Source organism: Natator depressus, chromosome 25, assembly GCF_965152275.1.
Source record: "Natator depressus isolate rNatDep1 chromosome 25, rNatDep2.hap1, whole genome shotgun sequence".
NCBI classification, from domain to species: Eukaryota; Metazoa; Chordata; order Testudines; family Cheloniidae; genus Natator; species Natator depressus.
The window spans coordinates 3,438,002-3,457,864 of NC_134258.1; the positions used below are offsets into that span (position 1 = coordinate 3,438,002).

General features: G+C 61.9%; 2 protein-coding genes across 3 annotated transcripts in view; one reads left to right on the forward strand and one right to left on the reverse strand.

The window, feature by feature from the left end:
• Positions 1 to 515: 515 nt before the first annotated feature.
• APBA3 (amyloid beta precursor protein binding family A member 3) lies at positions 516 to 16,130 on the forward strand. The gene is made up of 11 exons (XM_074939876.1): positions 516 to 655; positions 2,701 to 3,979; positions 4,923 to 4,962; positions 6,199 to 6,344; positions 7,635 to 7,721; positions 9,575 to 9,733; positions 10,407 to 10,586; positions 11,004 to 11,216; positions 12,317 to 12,436; positions 13,185 to 13,325; positions 14,600 to 16,130. The coding sequence occupies exons 2-11, from the start codon at positions 2,747 to 2,749 to the stop codon at positions 14,669 to 14,671; spliced, it is 2,391 nt and encodes a 796-aa protein (XP_074795977.1). The 5' UTR covers positions 516 to 655; positions 2,701 to 2,746; the 3' UTR covers positions 14,672 to 16,130.
• A 792-nt stretch (positions 16,131 to 16,922) lies between these two features.
• The window catches only part of TJP3 (tight junction protein 3), a 53,648-nt gene continuing 50,707 nt past the window's right edge, over positions 16,923 to 19,863 (reverse strand). For both annotated transcript variants that reach the window (XM_074939522.1, XM_074939521.1), the window contains exons 18-20: positions 19,301 to 19,549; positions 18,816 to 18,868; positions 16,923 to 17,496 (exon numbers count right to left, since the gene is read on the reverse strand). In XM_074939522.1, coding sequence (XP_074795623.1) covers positions 17,394 to 17,496; positions 18,816 to 18,868; positions 19,301 to 19,549 — 405 coding nt within the window. In that variant the 3' untranslated portion in view covers positions 16,923 to 17,393. The remainder of the gene's footprint in view (positions 17,497 to 18,815; positions 18,869 to 19,300; positions 19,550 to 19,863) is intronic.

Here is a 19,863-nt window from a genome sequence, read left to right on the forward strand (position 1 = left end):
TTCCTGTTTGCACCCTGCTGTGGTGGGAAACTGGGGGGCAGGGGACACGCCCCCCACCTGAGCCGTGTAGGCACAGTTAGGACCCTGCTCGCAGCTTTGCAGGAATGGGGTCGCAGGGCAAAGATCGTCTCTTGCTGGTTTCCCTTGTTCCTCCGGATCGACACCGCTAGGGTGACCAGGCGGCAAGTGTAAACCATCGGGGCAGGCGGTGAGGGGGGCAGTAGGCGCCTAAATAAGACAAAGCACCAGGTATGGGGGCTGTCCCCATAGAACGGGACACCTGGGCTCCCTAGGCACCGCCAGCGGCTCTGCAGCGCCCGGCCCCGGGACACCGCGGGGAGGGGCCTGGGAACTGCGCCTCCGAACTACATCCCCCAGCAGCGCCCCGCGTGCTCAGAGCTGCGCGGCCCGGCCCAGAACTACATCCCCCAGCAGCCTGCGGGGCCCGCGCATGCTCGGTGGAGGGGACGAGCCCCAGGCGGCTGGAAGCGGGAGGGAGGGGCTCGGGGGCGAGCGAAGTTTCGCTCCGCAGCCACATCAAGGGCAGCTGCCGGCAGGAGGGGGGCGCCTGGGGCGGCTGCGGCGCGCCAAGAGTTAACTGACCCCGGGTTCCTGCGCCGCTGCGTCTCTCGGAGTAGCTGAAACTTTCTTGGAAGTAAGTTCGCTCCGCCAGGCCGGCGTGTGGCCAGTGCTCCCCTGGCCCCGTCCTTCGCCGGCGTGGGGCCAGCATTGCCCGGCCGATCCGGGGCATCCCCTTCCTGGCCTTCAGCCCCGGAAAGGGGGGAGTCAAAGCAGGAGCTCGGTGGAAATAAGTTGGCTGCATCCGTGGAAGGGCTTGGCCCGGAACGAGGGGATCCGGTCTGCGCATTACATGGGGACTGCTGGGAGATCACAGAATACCAGGGCTGGAGGGGACCCCAGGAGGCCATCTAGTCCCACCCCCTGCTCAAAGCAAGGCCCGTCCCCAGTGTTTGCCTCCAGATCCCTAAACGGCCCCCTCGAGGATTGAACTCTCAACCCTGGGTTGAGCAGGCCAATGCTCAAATCACTGAGCTATCCCTCCCCAGCCAGATGTGGCTCGCTAGTCATGATGCTCCAGGCATCATCAAAAAGTGGGCAACTTACTAGCCACAGGAGTTAGTTGCCCACCTTTTATCACCTTAGCGACTCAGATCCTGCAGTCGGCCCGCCTTGTCCCAGTGGAGCTGCAATGAAGTCGGTGCCCTGGCAGCCCCTGGGCGTGGAAGCCTAGAAGCCTCTGATTGTAAAATCGGGGCCTAGCTAGTTGGTTTTACTCCCCAGTCTAATGAAACCACCTTGTGTTGGGGCAGTAAGTAATTTTGTAAGGCTAGATTGTGGTTATGGGGCCAGATTCTGCTCTCAGTGATGCAGGTGTAAATCAGGAGCAGCTCCATGGACTTCAGTGGATTCATTCTTGATCGAGGCCTCCCTGTTTGTGTGTCAGATGTTATCGTGCAATGTAAGCAGTGTGAGGGGCCGTGGGGGGGTCCTAGGGGGCTGTGACATTTCTACCTCCGGGATCTGACAGAGGGGAAGCAGACTTTGTAGGGGGGGCGATTTCAGCATTCTCAGCACAGCTGCTGGGAGAGACACAGGAAGCAGCCACTGATCTGTGCATGGTGACCTCCAGCCTTGTCCTGCTGGGGTCTGAGAGTGCTTCCCAGCATCTCAGCGTACATCCGTGGATCCCCGCCCTCCAGGGGAAAGCAACTGATTCTGGGGAACACGGCCCAGCAGAGGTGGACATAATAGCTCTTCAGAAGGAGTTTTTTATGAGTCTCCTGCATGAACCCTGGGGCTGGATTCCTTGCAGCAGTACCAAGAGCGGGGGTTGAGCCCCATTGCAGGCAAGGAAGCGCCCACCCTCTTCAGGTTAGACAGTGGATATGTTTGGAGAGGGACTAAAGCGAGAATTGTTAATGTGGTCTCAGGGCACCAGACTGTGAGTCAGGACTCCTGGGGGGTCTGTTCCTGGTTCTGCCACTGACTCACTGCCTGACCTTGGGCAAGTCCCTTAGGGCAGAGTTCTCACAAGTGGCTACTGGCTTTGGGTGCCCAACTTGAGAAACCTGGAAGGGGGCTGATTTTTCAGAAGTGCTGAGTGCCCACAACTCCGAGCGGGAATCGAGGGGGCTCAGCACCTCTGAAATAATCACCTTAGGCTCCCAGTGTAAATGGCCACCTTTGCGAAATGTCAGCCTTAACGGCTCTGTGCCTCAGTTTCCCCTTCTGTAAACTAGGGACAGTGAGATTGGCCAGCCTCCAAGGAGGGCCCTGTGAGATTCGGTCATTGATGAGTGTAACATGCAGTGCATCAGAGAGACTGATGTGGGTTTTCAGATTTGCCCAGCATAGTCTGAGTGCCGGCCCGCACCTTACTCCCATTGATTTCAATCCTCACTGCCACGGAGGATCTGGGCCTGAGGTCTGTGGCGTGGGAGACTCCACACGGCTGCTCCCTACGGGTTGCAATGGCAGGAACAGCTTTGCAGCTGTCTTTGTTAATTCAGCCCTGCCCAGCCTCCGCTGCTGATTTCCATCCAGAAGATCAGGGGCTGGATCCTCCGCGGACCTGACTCAGGGCAGCTCTGCGAGGATCTAGTCTACGAAGCTGTCTCTGCTCTTACTTTCAGTCCTGCCCATGTCTAACCTCCAATACCTCTTTCCTTCTGTTCTCAGTGTAGGGTGAGTTTCTTCTTCCCCCACCTGGGCAGGAGCGACTGTGATGGACAACAGCATGGACTTCCAAACTGACGTGCACCCAGGGCCTGGCTTTGGCAGCCACAGCCTTCCCGGGGAGCTCCTGGAGCCTCCAGCCATGGACCTGGAGGAAGGGGCGTCGCCAACACTGGCCATGCCAACGGCCTGTGAACAAAGCCTGCGCTGCCTGCAGCAGCCCGGATCCCCCTTCAGTGCCCTGCGCTCCGACCTCAACCCCTCTGCAGCTGAGGCTGAACTGTCTGTTGGTGCAGCCATCGCAGAGCCGACTGTCCCCGAAAGCCCTCTGGGGGGCCTGCAGACCCCTGGCCCCGCAGCTGCTCTGGACTCAGCCCTCCAGGCAGCTGGGGAAGCACGTGATGACGCTTGCAGGGACCTGGGAGGGGGGATGGAAGGCTGCGAGGACACTGCAGCACCTGGAAGCGATGCTGACTGGAAAGGGAACCCAGAGGGAGCCCACCCGGGAGTGGATTGTCCCAGAGTCCCGGCCAGCACGGAGCAGGGTGACCTGGTTTGCATGGACCTGGATGAGGAGCCTGAGGCCCACCTGAGAGGGGAGGAGTGGGCCGAGAGTGTGGAGGATGACGACCAGTTGGAGATCCAGGGCCTCCTCGCCCAGCTCCAGATCCTTAGCCCCAGCTTCCACGATGACTTGCCTGCCTTGGAGGACGACCCGCTGCTGGCGTCTGACTGTGGCGCAGGCCCTTTTGGGGGAGACGCAGCACTTCCCCACAAACGGGCCTTTGGCCGCTGCCGGGGCCTGCTGGGCGAGTGCCCTCCCTGCCTGCTGCACGTTGCCATGGGGAGAGGCCTGGCAATGCAGCCCTGCCATGCTCAGCCCTCCACCTGCTCCCGGAGGAGCCAGGAGAGCCACGGCCTGCTCTTTGCAGAGGCTGACCGGGAGGACTTGCTAAGCCTCCTGCACCATGAGGGGGGGCTCCCAGCAGAGGCCAGTGAGGAGACCCCCCTCGCCAGGTCAGATGTCCTGGCTGGGAGTGACGGGGAGGTCCTGCAGTGTCAGGAGAGCCCAGTGGCCCGGCAGGCGGAGGAGGCCGCTTCACAGCCAGGCAGCTCGCAGGCAGAAGGCTCCTGCCGGTGGTATCGGAGAGGGGGAGCCCACGAGGGAGACTCTGCCTGCGTGTCCCCGGGCAGTTGGGACAGCTCCCCAGAGCCCGTGTGGGTGGCCATGTCCCCTCCTCACAGCCAGGGTCTGGAGCAGCCCTCCCCCAGGAGCACAGCTGTGAGTGCTTTGCATGCTGGCTGGAGGTCTGGCCCCGGGCACCTTGTCTTGGGGGGCCCTGGGATTGGGTGGGGCTCTGAGCTACCTCTGGATGCCAGGCCTGGAGCTGAGCACTCTGACAGATCCCCATGACAACGGCTACGCGGGGTGGTTGGGGGTCAGCCCTTGGCACAAGAGTCGCTGCCGGCTGCCCCCAGGCTGGGGGGCGGGGTGGTGGAGGGGAGCAGGATGCGGAGAGCAGCTACCCCTGGCTCCCTGCCATGTGTGGGGTATGGGGGAGGCGTTCCCGAGGGCAGCCGGCAGGTCGAGGGGCTGCTGACACGCATTGTTACCTTGCAGCCAAGCAAGGGGCCCAGCGTCACGTGTGGGGGCCGCCGAAGCCCAGAGCCTGGGTAGGGGTAGGTCTGGACCCTCTCAGGGCTGGGGACGAGGTCTGCTCTCCACTGTGTGCATGGGAGTCTCACACATCCGGCCACTGCGAGCTGAGACGGCACTGGCCTTGGAGGGTCTGGCATGGGAAGAGCGGTTCTGGAGGTGCTGCATGATGGGCTGGCAGCGGGTACCAACTGGAGTCCCTGCCCCCCTCCAGCCCTGTCCCCAGAACATCCCCTACCCAGGCTTCCCAGCAGCTTGACCGTCCCGCATCCCTGCTGGGGCTCACACGGCTCTGGCTGATCCCAGGCTGCTGAGTTAACTCAGAGGACTCCACCCTGGCAGCAGCTGCCCACCGACCTCAGCATCCCTGGCCCGCCCCTTCCTCTGCCCCTTGCACCCAGAACACTGAGCCCTCTGGCCTTGTCCTGCTGCTGCTCTCGGTTCCTCTTTGGCTGCTGCTTGGGGATTAGTTAGGCCTTGTGTCCATCGCTGGAGGTGGCCGGCAGGCGTCCCGGCGTCTGCGTCCCCCTGGGTGCTGACACTCACTGCTCTCATGGTTGCTTTGTAGGTTAAAGAATCCCAGGCGGCCTATCCGGCCTTCAAAGAGGGTGAGTTACTCATCCACTTGTAACAGGGATAGAACCCAGGCGTCCTGCTTCCCCGTCACCTGCTCTGACCACCAGCCCGTGGGCCGCTGTGTGAGTGGCAGCCCCTCCTGGGTGCTGTGTGGCTAGTGCATGGCAGGCCGGCCCAGCCCGGCCAGGGAGGGGAGGGGATTTATGAAGGGCGGGGGCGTGTCTTTCACTGCCTTGGCTCATAGGAGGAAGGCTTTCTGGCTGCCAAGTCCTGGGAGAGGGGCCAGATTGAGGACACTGGTTCGAATCCTGCTCTAGTCACAAGTGATCTGTTGTGGCCTATGTGACACAAGTTTGGAGGGTCTCAGACGGGTCCCCATGCTGCGTAAACCTTCTTGTGGCTGCCTGTGACTGGGGTCCCCCGGGGCAGCCGCAGCAGGGAGGTCGAGGAGGCTGCACTCCCTTTTGCTCAAGGAAGGGGTGGCTCCAGCTCAGGGCTCAGGCATGTGTGTGTGGGGGGGGGGGGGGCGGCTGGGGGCACTTGGCCGGCCACTATTGGTGCCATCAGCCTCTGGGGCTGCCGACGTGGCACATGCAGGACAAGGAGATGCCACAGGGGGCTTGGCCTTCCCAGCCCTACGGAGGAGGTAGCAGGTGGTGCAGGATACCCGGCTGGGGACGGATCCAACTCCCCTGCAGCTTCCCCCACGAGATCTGAGCCCCTCGGAATGGGGCAGTGCCTGCAGGGAGCTCAACGGTGGGGAGTAATGGAGAGCTGCCTTGGGAGGGGCGTGAGAACCAGGATTGAAATGCCGGTTCTGGTGGTGTCTGCTGCTGCTCAGGCCCAGCACTCGCTAGGCCCTGGCCCCGCTGCCCGGGCCTGGCTGGATGCAGGTCTCTGTGTCGAGAGGGAAGCTTATCCCTGCTCCGCTGAGGGGCAGGTGCTGGACTTTTTCCCACGGGGGGTTCAGGCCTGTAAAGCAGGGGGCACTGTGCGCGGGCTGATCTCGCTCATTGCAAGAACGCTGGGGCTCCAGGGGGTGCTCCAGCTTTAAGCGGGGGGAGCGAGATGGGAATCACGCCCTGCTGAGGCCTGGGGTAACCTGGCCCCCCGGATAAAAGGCTGCTGAGAGGGGCCATGCCCCCCCACACCCGCAGTCAGCAGCAGCTGGGCCTGGCTCCAGACCGGTGTCTCAGGCCATGGGCATTGCAGGGAGGGGAGGAGCAGGGAGGCCCTGCCTTTGCTAACACCTGCCCCTGGCTTCTCAGTGGCAGGCCCCTGTGAGCCGGAGGATCTCCTGGATGGAGTGATCTTCGGAGCAAAGTATCTAGGCTCTACACAGCTGGTCTCGGAGAGGAACCCCCCTGCCAGCGTCCGCATGGCGCAGGCCCAGGAGGCCGTGGACAGGATAAAGGTGGGTGAGGGTGCCGGGTGAGCTGAGCGGTCACTAGTCCATGCGAGCTGGTCCCATCGGGGTGGCACTGCCACCTGCGTCTCTTCAGGAGCATCCAGCCCTGGGGGCAGAGGCTGCTGAGATGAGCTCCTGGCACTAGTTGATTTTCACCCACCAGGAGCCAAAGCCCAGCTGTCTGGGACTGCCCAGCCACGGTGCCCCCATCGATGCAGCCGAGGAGGTGCCCTCTCCCATGCCCAGAGCACAGTGTGCATCCTCCTCTGCTCTCTGTCCTCCCCACCCTGCGCCCGTTGCAGGCGGCTCCTGGGCTCACTGGGCTGGCCTGGCACATAAGCAGGTCGAGGGAAGTGTGGGCCCCGAGGGTGGGATCCTTGTCCGTTCCCTCGGCTGCAGCGGGGCAAAGCTGAGCATGTCACGAGCCGATGCCTGTGTTTGCATCAGGTTCTCGCCCACCCCTGCCATTGCAGCCAGCAGCTGAGCTTTGACTGGTGGGTGAAAAAATAGGGACCCCCCCCCATTTTCCAGGGCCCCACTCCAGAAGAGGGTGCTGCTGACTTCTCCGAGGTGCGTAGCTCTGTTTATACTCAGACCTGTAGGCTGCAGGGAGCAGGTGTGAAGAGCAGTGAAAGCAGGTCACTCCTGGGTCTGGCTGCAGCTGGAAGCTGAGCTCCCACTCGCTAGGCTGGGTGGAAGGTGTGGGGGGGATCAGTGGGGAGGTTTGATTCGAACAGGGTTCCAGAAGTGGGATGCAGAGAGGCGAGAGGGAGGAAGCAGTGGTCAAAGCACAGGCCAGGGAGTCAGGAGGCCTGAGTTCCAGTCCCACCTCTTCCACTGGGTGACACTAGGCCAGGCCTGGTGTCTCTGTGCCTCAGTTTCCCCACCTGTAAAAAGAGGCTGATTGATTCCTCCTGCGCGGGCTGTCTGTAAAGTGCTCACTGAGGGTTGCTCTTGACAGGAGTCATTCAGAGATCGGGTAGAGGAAGACAAGGCAAACACAATCTGTCACGTCAGCTGCTGCTATCCAGCTCTGGCATTCCAATGGGCTGTGAATTCTAGTACCCCATCGCCCATCCCAGCACCCCAGACTGCATGTTCATGGAGACCCATTGCTCCTTGAGGGGAAACGGAGGCACAGAGAGGAGTGGTGACTCACTCCTGGTCACAGAGAGAGTTAGGGCAGAGCTGGAAATAGGACCCAGGAGTCCTGGCTCCAAGTCCCTTGCTTTGAGCCTCTGCCTTGGGGCTACTGGTGACCACGCACACGGGTGCTTTGTCCTTACCATGCTGCAGGCGCCGGAGGGGGAGTCCCAGCCCATGACCGAGGTGGATCTGTTTGTCTCCACCCAGAGGATCAAGGTCCTGACGGCCGACTCGCAGGTGTGTAGGACAGGGGATGTCGTTACAGGGGGTGGGTCACCTGTGCTAGGAGAACTGGGCTTGTTTCTGTTAGAATTCTCCCGGCCTTAGGACGTCACCTTCTCTGCACCCCACCCCCTCCAGCTTGGATCAGGGCACTTGGCCCGTGCAGGGAACTGGCCTAAGGCGATCGATTGTATGTGGTGCAGGTGTGCTTTGGTTGTGACCCCACCTGGGTAAAGAGGCCTTTCCTCCTGGAGGATCCACTGACATCAGTGGGGATTGCACAGCTGCTGCCAAAATGCAGCCACCTCTGGGGTGGACCCAGCAGCAGTTAAAAGTTTACATGTAAAGGGAAAACCAATTGGTTTTGTGCGTTCCTTAGGCCAGAGGCGCTGACTTTCTAATGTGCCAAGGGGTGCTTTTCCACCCCCACTCCACCCCTTCTCCCAAGCTCCTGCCCCACCTCTTCCCACCCCCTCTCCCCCAATGCCTCGGGAGGTGCTGGGAGGGAGAGGGAGGCACTGATTCAGGAGTCTGTTTTTTTTCCGGAGCCCCCAGAGTGTCGGCGCCTCCGCCTTAGGCCTCCTCTATGTTCAGCGCTCCACTGGTACAGAGCCTCCTGGGCATGCTCCTAAATTAATCTAAACCTGGCTTTTCTTGATTGATTACTGAGCTAAACAACATCAGTACACAAGAGGTGTCAATCTCAGCATGAGAGTCCAGGCAGGGTTACGCGGCAGTTTCACTGGATAGATAGAGAAAGCCGGGGAGGATTCGTATTCTCCTGTGTAACCATCGGGCATGTGCAGTCAGGTCTTCGCTGGCTTTGCTGGAGGTCTCCTTGCACGACCCACAGGAGTCATCCATCCACTCAATGTGCAGTGGCAGTCAAAACAGCGAACAGAATGTTGGGAATCATTAGGAAAGGGATGGATAATACGACAGAAGGTATCGTATTGCCTCTGTAGAAACCCATGGTACACCCACACCGTGAATACTGTGTGCGGATGTGGTTGCCCCGTCTCAAAAAGGATACACTGGAATTGGAAAAGGTTCAGAAAAGGGCAACAAAAATTATTAGGGGTATGGAACGGCTTCCGTGTGAGGAGGGATTAATAAGACTGGGACTTTTCATCTTGGAAAAGAGGCGACTGAGGGGGGATATGATAGAGGTCTATACAATCATGAGTGGTGTGGAGAAAGGAAATTAGGAAGTGTTATTTACTCCTTCTCATAATACAAGAACAAGGGGCCACCAAATGAAATTAATAGGTAGCAGGTTTAAAACAAACACAAGAAAGTATCTTTTCACGCAACACACTGTCAACCTCTGGAACTCCTTGCCAGAGGGTGTTGTGAAGGCCAATACTATCACGGGGTTCAAAAGGGAGCTAGATAGATTCATGGAGGATAGGTCCATCAATGGCTATTCACCAGGGTGGGCAGGAATGGTGTTCCTAGCCTCTGTTTGCCAGAAGCTGTGATTGGGTGACAGGGCATGGATCACTTGATGATAACCGCTCTGTTCATTCCCTTTGGGGCACCTGCCATTGGCCACTATCCGAGGACAGGATACTGGGCTTGATGGACATTTGGTCTGACCCAGTATGGCCGTTCTTATGAGTGGCTCAGGAGTCCTTGGCTGAAGGCGTGTCCAACCTGTAACTCGGATGGGTGTTCTCCCAACAGTGTGGCTGGCGTTTGAGTGAAATAGCCACTAGAGCCCCAGGGTTTTAAACAGGCCCTGAAGAACCCTTCCCTCCCCTCGGTTAACAGACTTCCCTGGCTTGGAGGCTGTGCTCCCATAATCCCGCTGGCACTCCAGCTGTCCACTGAGACCACCCCTGAATTTCTCATGCCCCCTCCCTCAGGAGGCCATGATGGACCATCCGCTCCAGACCATCTCCTACATTGCGGACATCGGCAGCATCATTGTGCTGATGGCGCGCAGGAAGCTGCCGCGGCGGGCAGACACCTCGCAGGAGAAGCAGCTCTACAAGATGATCTGCCATGTCTTCCATTCTGCGGACGTGAGTCTGGGCGGGGCGGGGTAGGGGGCGGAGCATTGCGCGTTGGCTTTACACAGGCTTCGAGCCTGGAGCTCCAGATCCCAGTCCTACCCAAAGCCCAGTAGGCATCATGAGCTGGGGGTTCTCAGCTTGGCCTCCAGGTGTTGCTGTTCCTTGAGGCGTTTCAGTTGCATTTCTCCCTGCCGCAGTGCTGGGCCTTGTGTCTGGGAGCTCGCTCACCCCCATCTCCAGCCGCCTCGGGTCTAGCTCGGAGACAGGAAAGAGCCACCTGGAGAGTGGGTAGGGTGGGGGGTCCTTTGTACTGTTGGAGAAAGCCAGGGCTGGGGGGGAAGGATCTTTGGAGGCGAGAGGCATGAGGGTGTCTGTGCTGTAAAGGGGGCCCCACCTGGGGAGGGGAGGGGAGAGGTGTGTGGGTATCTGCCCATAGAAGGGGTTGGAAGTGTCTGTCCCACCCCTGCCCCGCAATACATCCCAGGTTCTCTGCAGCTGCTGTAGCAGGGTTTGGCTGTGCCCCAGACAGGCTGGCGGGATGGCAGATGGGTTGGCTTTGACCCCCTGGCACTGCCCAGGCTCCCGGGTGCTGGGGGTGTTGGAGGGTGGAGCCCTGTACCCACAGGCGCTTGGGGCCCAGTGCCCCGCTGCCGGGGTAACCTCGGGGCACTTCCTCCTGCAGGCTCAGCTGATTGCCCAGGCCATCGGGCAGGCCTTCAGCGTGGCATACCAGCAGTTGCTGCAGGCCAGCGGCATCGACCCAAGCCAACTCTCCCCTGGCCAGGACAGCCGCGCCCTGGAGAGCCAGGAGCTGCACAACGGGGACCTGGCCCACTTCTCCAAGCAGGAGAACTGCAAGGATGTAAGAGCTGCCTGCAGGGGTTGGGGGTGGGATCAGCTCACTGGCACCCAGTGCTCCAGCTTGGCTCCCTGCAGCGCCTCTTGCTGGTGTCTGCAGCAGTTGGGAGCCTCCTGTGTTGCAACCTGCCAGCGCCCTGCTGCGGGAGCCGGGCCTGGAGTAGCCGGGGGCTCCCCCGGGGCAAGTGCCCAGGCCCCGCTCCCTACAGCCTCTCCGGGGCCCCCTCCCGCCCACTGCCAGTGGTGTACCTGCACCCTCTGGGATCCAGGTCTGGAGTAGCTGTGAGCCACCCACTCCTCTTGGTGCCTGCACCGCAGCCTGCTGCAGCCCGAGCTCCCGGCTGTGCGGTGTCGCCAGCCCCGAGGTCCCCCAGCGCCCGCTCCGTAGTTCAGTGGGCCCTGTGCTCCGCCCGGCCTGCAGGTCTGCATCCGCAAGCAGAAGGGGGAGATCCTGGGCGTCGCTGTGGTGGAGTCGGGCTGGGGCTCCATCCTACCCACCGTGGTCGTCGCCAACCTCATGCATGGCGGCCCTGCGGAGAAGTGTGGGGAGCTGAGCATCGGGGACCGGCTTATGTCCGTCAACGGGACAAGTCTGGTGGGGCTGCCCCTCAGCACCTGCCAGAGCATCATCCGGGTGAGCAGGGGAAGGAGAGGTGGGGGTGGGGGTGGAGGGAGGACAGTGGAATGGGTGACTGGGGAGGGGGTTGGAGGGGGTGTTGGAGGGGTGAGGGGGTTGGGGGGTGGGAGGGGACAGTGGGGCAGGGGTGGTTGTGGAGGGGGTGACGGGGATCGGGGGACAGTGGAGAGGGGGCGAGGGGAGGTGGAAGGAAACAGGCAGGGTGGCTGTGAAGGGGGTGATGGAGATGGTGGGACTGAGGAGGGGGAAATGGGGATGGTGGGGCACAATGGTGAGGGGGTTCTGGAGGTTGGGGGTAGTGAGAAGGGACAATGGAGGGGGATGGTGGGAATGGGGAGGGAGTGTAGAGGGCTGTGTGGGGGGGGACCTGTACTCAGTTCCTGGGCCTCTTAGTCTGTGATAGCAGCCACCTTTCCATCAGAGGCGCTCAGCCCTTCGCGCTCAGTGTTGAGGGACGTGCAAGCTGGGGCTGGTGCTGCAGCCAGGTGGGGGTGGAGCAGGGGCTGGAGCCTTCACTGCTGGGATGCCGGCTGGGCCCAAGAGCCCCCGTGGGTGCAGTGAGACCTTCCAGACTTAAGCCTACAAGAGTTTGCCACCAGGGAACTCAGGAGTCCTGGCTCCCAGTGTTCTGCTCAGATCCCTCTGCAGGTGGGACTCAAGCTTGCCCTGGCCCTGGGAGAATCAGCTCCAGGATCAGGCGTTTGGGGGCATCCTATGAAACGCTTCCTCTGGGAGGTGTCCGAGCAGAACACGGACAAGCCCAGCACTGCGCCAGAGGGCAGCATGGCCTAGAGGTTGGAGCAGGGCAAGCTGGACTTGGATTCCTGGGTTCTTTTCCCTGACCTGCAGTGTAACCTTGGGCAAGACTGTGCCTCAGTTTCCCCCTTCCCCCCCATAAAAGGAGGGTGGTAATTAGACCCGCCCCCATGTAAGGCGTGCGGAGCACAGTGGTCGTGTTCAGTTCTGCCCTCCCTTCCCCTACATGGCCCCAGAGAGTGTCATGGGGCCAGTGGGCGTAAACCTGCCCCCCGTCTGTCCCCCCACGGCTGGGCCGATCCTGATTCCCCTGTGGCGCTAATGAGCCCCGCCCCTGGCAGGACCTGAAATCGCAGACCGAGGTGACGCTGAGCATCGTGCACTGCCCGCCCGTCACCACGGCGATCGTCCGCCGGCCCGACTCCAAGTACCCGCTGGGCTTCTGCGTGGAGGACGGCATTGTGAGTGGCGGGAGCCCCGGGGTGTGGCGTGCGGGGGGAGGGCCAGGGGCCCTCTGGCCAGCACAGATGCCATACCTGGGGCGAGAACTCAGGCCCTTGTGCTCCAGGCTCGCTGGCTGGCACTGCTTGAGCTAGGGGAGAACTTCCAGCCGCCCAAGGAGCAGCAGGCATGTGGCCCCGGTGGGCGTCGAGTCCAAGGAGAGGGAGAGAATCTCTGGTCCCAGCCCCAGGGGCAGTGATGGGGCTGGTTCCATGCGGGGCCTCGTCAGTGCCAAGGGTAGGGAGCAGGGGGTGAGCAGCGAGGCCTGGGCGCGTTACCCCAGCGCCTGCAGACTGTCTGCTTTCGCCCTCCCCCCACGGCACCAGCTGCCAGGCTGATGTCCCTGTGCCAGGACCCCCGTGACCATGGCCTTTCCTGGACCCCAGCTCTCTGGCACTCTCCGGCTCGGAACCTTGACTCTGGTGACCCGGCCCTGCTGCCTCCAGGGCCGGTCCTTGGGGGGGGGGGGCTGAGTCCCAGCTGCCAGGGCGCAGAAGGGTGCTGGAACGTGGTGCTGAGTGAGCAGTAAGGGGGCGCTGTGGCTGGTGTGATGGCTGGCGAGCGCAGCATGCCGGGAGGGGCAGGCCCAGGGGTGGGTTTCATGGGCTCTCCCAGCAGGCGAGATTTGCTCTGCTTGGGGAGGCTGTGGAGGATGGCGTGCTGGGGGCGGGGGCTGGCCTGCTCTCACCAGCGCCCCCTGCCATTCAGATCTGCAGCCTGATGCGAGGGGGGATAGCGGAGAGAGGCGGCATCCGAGTGGGCCATCGCATCATCGAGATCAACGGGCAGAGCGTGGTGGCCACGCCGCACGAGAAGATCATCCAGCTCCTCACGCAGGCCGTCAGTGAGGTGAGCTGGCCTGAGGCCAGGGGGTGCAGCAGGGGCATGCAGGCCCTTTTCCCCATTGGGGGGGCTGGCATGGGGCAGACCCCTCGCCCTGAGCCCCCTGCCATGGCTCAGGGGAGGGAGGGGCAGGTACAGGGCAGACCCCCGTCCAGATCCCCCCCCGCCCTGGCTGGGGGGGAGGGAAGGGCAGGTACGGGGTAGACTCCTGCCCTGAGCCCCCTGCCTCAGCTGGGGAGGCTGGTTTGGGACAGACCCCCTGCCCTGTTTTGGGGAGGAGGGCTGACTCCCACCCTGAGACCTCTGCCCTGTGTTTAGGGGGGTCTGACATGGGCCAACTGCCCCCAACCCCACAATTTCCTGGGTGCTCATCTCAACTCCCAGTCCTGCTTTGCAAGCTGCACCCTCTGCTAGGGAGGGGATCCCTCATCACGCTGCTGAGCAGCACACCTCTTTGGCGTACTGGACTCTGGGAGCAAAGCCTTTTCTCCTGCAGCTCCCTGCTCCCACTGCCCCTTCTGTTCCTCCTCTGCCTGCACCTGGAGCCTCAAGCAGGGGCTGATCTTCCGTGCCCTGGGCTGCAAACTCTATTAGGGAGGGACCAGCTGCCCTCTTCTCCCCCCGCAGGACAGCACAGCCCCCTCGGGAACTGCGGGTGCTGTAGCAAATGATGCCTCGGATTCGCCATCCCTCCATGCCGGCACTGAACTAATGCCCCAGGTGGGGCACAGCTCGCTCTCCAAAGCGACAGGCTGCTGCGGGGCTTTGGAGGCTGCAATAGGGGTGGCAAAGTGATGGCTATTTGCCCTAGCCCGTCCCTAAGCCTGCTGGCAGGGCTAATGCAGGTTAGCATGGGAATCCCAGCCACCTGGCCTGAGCTCCCCTGCAGGCCTAGGCAGGTTCAGGCTTCTGCTAAGAACTGTTGCTCTTTTCTGTCAGGCCTTCGAGTTTGCCCTGAGCCTGGGCAAGAAACTCCACATCCTGCCCTAACCTGCGTTTTTTTATGGGGAGCTGTGCCCCGTTCAAACCAGTGGCTCAGCTCCACCCCAGCGGCAGCTGCATTTCAGCAGACGGGGGAGAAGTAACTCTTGCAGCCAGTACCTGGACATGTAAAGTGCCTTAGTATCTCTAAACCGTGCTTTAGCATGAAACATTTCCCCTGGGTCCTTCTCCCAGGCCCAGAGAGGCTGGGGCAGATGAGTGGCGTCTGCAGGACTCTGAGCCCAAGTGGGCGTTTCTGAATGGAGCTCTCCCAGCTGATTCATTCCCTATCTCTCTAGGTCCATATCAAGACCATGCCGGCCTCCACCTACCGGTTACTGACAGGCCAGGAGCAGCCCATCTTCCTCTGAAGGGTGGAGTTTGCATTTACCCCGTCTGTGGCTCTGCACATGTACCAGCTACGTGGTTTTGGGGCCCCGGCCTGGGGCAGCAGCCCACAAGGAAAGGATGTCGCTGCATCTCCAGTTCCCTCGGGGCCTGCTGGGGGCCAGATCCTGCCGCTTTTCTTGTTTCATGCAGGGACCCAGAAGGCAAACCCCCCTTTGCCTCTTCTGGATGTGCTTTGCCTGGCCTCACCACATGAGGGAGCTTTGCACCAGGCCTTAGAGTCAGGGACCCAAACTCCTTGGCTCCTCTCCTGGGCCTCCGCTCACTCAGCTGGAGTTGTCAGCTTGCGCCACACAGTGGGGATCGGGGCCTTGCTGATAGGATGGGCCCTGGAGAATGCCAGGGGCTTCCTTGGCTCAGCTGGCCCCGTGTGCGTGGCTGGCTGGGACGTACCTGCTCTCGGGTCAGCGCAGGCGTTTGCAGGAGATTCTGGAGTTGCCATGGGGGCAGGGCATGGCCCCTGCCCTGCTTTGCAAAGGGCAGCGACTCGACTGGCTCAGATGGGTGCTCGCACTTGGTGCGTCATGCTGGAGCCGGAGCAGGGCCTGGCTGCAGGGGAGGCTGTTCAGGATGTGGTTTGTGTGGGCAGAGATAGTTTTCTGGCCAGTGCCATGCTCTGTGCCCCTCCTCGCTGCCTGCAGGAGGAAGATCCTGCCTTGTGTCTGCTGAATCCCGGCTGAGTCTGCACTACAGATCAAGGGCGACAGGTCTAGCCCTGGCCACTCCCTCCCTTGTCCTGCCATCGGCCTGAGAGGGCCCATCAAACTGCCAGCGATACCAGGTGTAACACCAGCTCAGGCTGAGGAGGGGGTGCTGCCCAGATGGACACGGCCCCTCTTGGACCTGCTGGGATGTGAGGGGAAACTCCCTCTGCTTTCCTGTTCTGCCTTGTTAATGCTGTTTGTAACCCCTCCTCCCCCAGCACCTGGGACCAGGCTGGACCTGCAGCCCCTGCCATGAGAGCCAGATTCATCTGCCAGCGGGCCCCATGGTGGGGTGGGTCAGCTGCGCCCTCGTTCTGAGAGAAGCTGCAGGAGCAGCATGACCTGGCTTGGGCCTAGCGCTGGGCGTGGGGGAACGTCAGGCTGGAGCAGGCAGCAGCGACCTGGCCAGCCACAGTGTGTTGGGTGGGGGAGCACAGGAGAAAGGGGCTCGCTGCGATCCCACTCTGCTGCTGGAGCCTCTGCCCTGGGCCGTTTCTGTAGGCAGGGCTGGCCCTGCGGAAGGCTGCTTGTACTAAGTTAATCGCAGTGGTGGTCCCAGCATGAGATACAAAGTGAGGGAGGTTGGACCAACATTTGTCCAAGAGAAGTTGGTCCAGTAACAGCTGTTCTCACCTCCCTTGTTTCCCCTGGACTAAATCAGAGTCTTGGGTGCTCCATCAGCTGCAGGAAGCCCGGGGCTGAGTTTTAACCTGTACTGCTGGCTGATGTAGGAATAAAGGCTGTTTGTGGCGTGTCTAGGACTGACTGGGTAAGTGAAATGCCAGGCAACCGACCTGCATGGGAAGGACTGCACTGTGGGCATACGAGGTCCTGGGGCCTGCTCTGGCCAGGGATTGCTGGCTGAGTCCCCCACTTCCTGGGGGAGGCGGTGCAGGGAACAGCACAGGGCTGGGGAAGGCAAGCAGCTGCTCAGAGTGTCCCTATCAGCTGGCAGAGCTTGCCCTAGCTCCAGACTCAGATGGAGGGAGCCCTGGGACCTCCCAGAGTCAGGGTTCATCTAGCCCCAGAGGCCACCAGCAGCCACATGCCAGATGCTGGACCCATGGCTAAGGCTAGGAGCTTTGTGGGGGTGTCTGGCTCAGTGACAGACGCTGTGTTTCGTGAGCGCCGCTCCCTGGCATGCATCATCTCAGGATGGGCTTTTAGGACCAGCTGTCTGTCCTGTGTGTGCACAGTTGTGCAATAATGGTGCAGAGATGGCGCCCCATCAGGCTGATGAGGAAAGTTGGCTGCTGCACTAACAGCGCACTGAGCTGGAGGGGGGCAGTTAGCCCAGCTGAGATGTGCCAGCTGCCTGCAGCCTGGCTTCATTCGGTTCCCGTGCAGCGAGGCAGGAGCACAGGTACGCTGCTGCCCTCCTCTGCAGAGCATGCTCCCTCACGGCTGCCCTGCATTTTGTTCACCAGCCCCCTCTACTGAGGCTCGGAACAGAGCCCAGTCCACCACCTCGCCCCCGCCGGGGGATACAGAGACAGCAGGGGCTAGTGAAAAGGATTCCTTTATTACAAACACAGGCAGAGCTATTTACAGCACCACCCAGGGTGCCAGGGTGTCCTGCCTGGTGACGCTCAGTGGGCAGAGCTGCACTTGCCAGGGACGCTGGCACATTGACATCACTGCAGGCAGCTAGGACAGGGCTGAGACCTGGGCTCTGCCGGCAGAGACGCGGAGGAGAGTTAAAGCCTAGGATGTGGGCAGAGGCTGGGAGCCCAGGAGAACAGCTCAGGCTGGCTGCTAGCCAGCCAGCAGCACGCTGCCCTGAGCCTTGTGTTCAGGAAGATTAAAACCAAACAGCCCTGCTCTGGAGAGGGGGGTGTGCAGGAGGGAGCCGACCCCGAGTGAGAAGGGACAGGGGCTCCTCTCGCCGGCCCAGGGCGGAAAGGGGACGATGCAGCTTGGCAGGCACTTCCCAGAAGGCAGCTCGGTGGTGTAGAACGAGGAATCCTGGAAGCCGTTGTGGCTACAGGTCCGTAGCTGGGCCCCAGTCGTAGCCTTCATCCTCATCAGAGTCGTAGGCCCGGGCCTGCGTGAACTTCTTTTTCAGAGCGTTGTGTTCGTACTCCCTACAGGGCAGCAAGATGCCACGTCAGGCCCTGGCTGGGGAGCCGGGGAAGGGACAGCAGCTGCAGAACACCCCCCCGGGGTACTCGGCTGAAGAGCTCACAGTGGCCCACAGGCCATGGCTGGTTTGGGTTCAGAACTGGCCCTGGCTGACATTCCCCTCCCTGCCGCTGAGCCTGTGCGGAGCCCACAGACCCTGCCAGAACGATGGGAAGGTTAAAGGAATCCAGTGACTTGCATTAACCCCCTCACAACTGGATTCAGGCGGCAGCCACAGACCCAGCGAGCAGAACTGGTGTCCTGGCGAGGGTGCCAGCTGTTCGGTTTTCAACCAGAACGCCCAGTCGGAAAGGGCCCCTGGCAGCTCCAGACAGCACCACTGACCAGGCCGTTAAAAGTCGGGTTGGCAGCGCAGTAGGGCCAAGGTAGGCTCCCTGCCTGCCATGATTCCGTGTGGCGCCTTGAAGCAGCGGCATGTCTGCTCTCCGGCTCCTACGCATAGGGGCAGCCAGGATGCTCCGCATGCTGCCCCTGCCCCAAGCCCTAGTGCTGCAGCTCCCATTGGCTGGGAACTGTGGCTAATGGGAGCTGCAGGTGCGGCACCTGCAGATGGGGCAGCGCACAGAGCCACCTGGCTGCACCTCCACATAGGAACCAGAGGGGACATGCTACTGCTTCTGGGAGCTGCTTGAGGTAAGCGATGCCCGGAGTCTGCACCCCTGAGCCCCCTCCCACACCCCAACCCACTGCCACAGTCCTGATCCCTTTTCCACCCTCTGAACCCCTCAGTCCCAGCCCAGAGCACCCTCCTACACCCCAGAGCCTGCACCACCAGCCCTCACCCCCCTGTGCCCCAGCCCTGATTCCCCTCCCACGAGCCGAACCCCTCAGTCACAGCCCCACCCCACAGCCAGAGCCCCCTCCCACAATCTGAACCTCGCAGCCCTAGCCCAGAGTCCCCTCACGTACCTCAAGTCCCTCCTCCCCTCCCCTCCCCCTGCATCGCATCCCCTGCCCCAGCCAGAGCCCTTACCCCCCCCGACACACACACACTCCAACCCTCTGCCCCAGCCCCCTCCTGCACCCTGAACCCCTCATTTCTGGCCCCACCCTGAAGCCTGCACCTGGAGCTGGAGGCAGGGGTGGGGCCTCAGAGGAGGGGTGGGGCAGGGGCGGGGCAAGGGTGTTCAGTTTTGTGCAAGTAGAAAGTTAGCAATCCTAGTCCTGGCAGGAAGGATGCTCCGAGCACGTGATTCACCCCCCACCCCCCTCACTTCCCATGTCACGCCTGCTGGGGCAGGAGAGACTAGGCTGCTGGTACCTGATGCTGCTGTAATCCTGTCTCCACTGGTCCTGAGGCTGCTGGTCTCCATCCTATTGGAATCAGAAGGAAGTCGTTCGAGGCTGCAGAGCTGAGTGCTCGAGACGGAGGCGCTGCAGCCCCAGGCACTGCCCTGGGAGGGGCTCTGCGGTCAGAGAGGCAGCACCAGCCCTCAAGCCCGGCTGGCCTGCTGCCTGCCCCAGGGAGAGTGCCCCCGACTGCCCCTGAAACGGGCACCTCACAGCCAGAGCTGGGCCAGGCTCCCCTGCCCACCCTCACCCTGGGCTTTGAAGAGGGGAGTTCAGCTGCCCTGGCGCTGCTGAGGCTGCTCACAATGGGACCCCTTGGTGCCCATTCTGATGGGGGTTAGCAATGCCCTCTGCGACCAGGGCAGAGACCTCCTGCCCCCTTCCCCAGAAGCCACCGGCCAGGGCAATATTGGACCCCTGCACCCCCCAGTGCCCTGCCCGCGCTGCCCTGCTCACCCGAGAGGCGGCATAGGTCAGAGAGACGGCCACATGCTCATCTGGGTTGTGGGGCTCCACCGGCTCCGAGGACCGGGCCAGGGCTGTCTGGGCATAGTCGTCCTCCAGCTCGTTGTCCGTGTAGGCCCCCCCCTCGCCATCCGTGTCCTCGTAGTCGCTGTTGGCGCGGCTATCGCAGGTGAGGTCCCCTGTGCTGGCGGAGTGCTGCTGGTTCAGCAGGTCCAGGCCCTCCTCTGGGGAGGCGTCCACCTGCAGGGAGAGGAGAGGGGGTCACTTGGCAACAGGCCCAAGAGGGCCCGCGGTGACCCACGGTGGGCGTCTGCACTGGCTCCATGGCGCTGGCGCACAGGTATTGGTCTCCCTCAGGCCCTGAATCTCAGCTGCCTTGCAGAGGAGCAGGGTGCCAGGGCAGCCCCTCCATGTAGTTCTGAGGCACTGTCCTCCCCACTCCCCCTAGTGCCCAGAGGGCTGCCCCAGCGGGCCGGGGCTGTTGGGATCAGAGCCATGTCTGCCGCAGGGAATTAGCCAGGGCTGGCAGGCAGACTCCAATCCCAGCTCCCTGG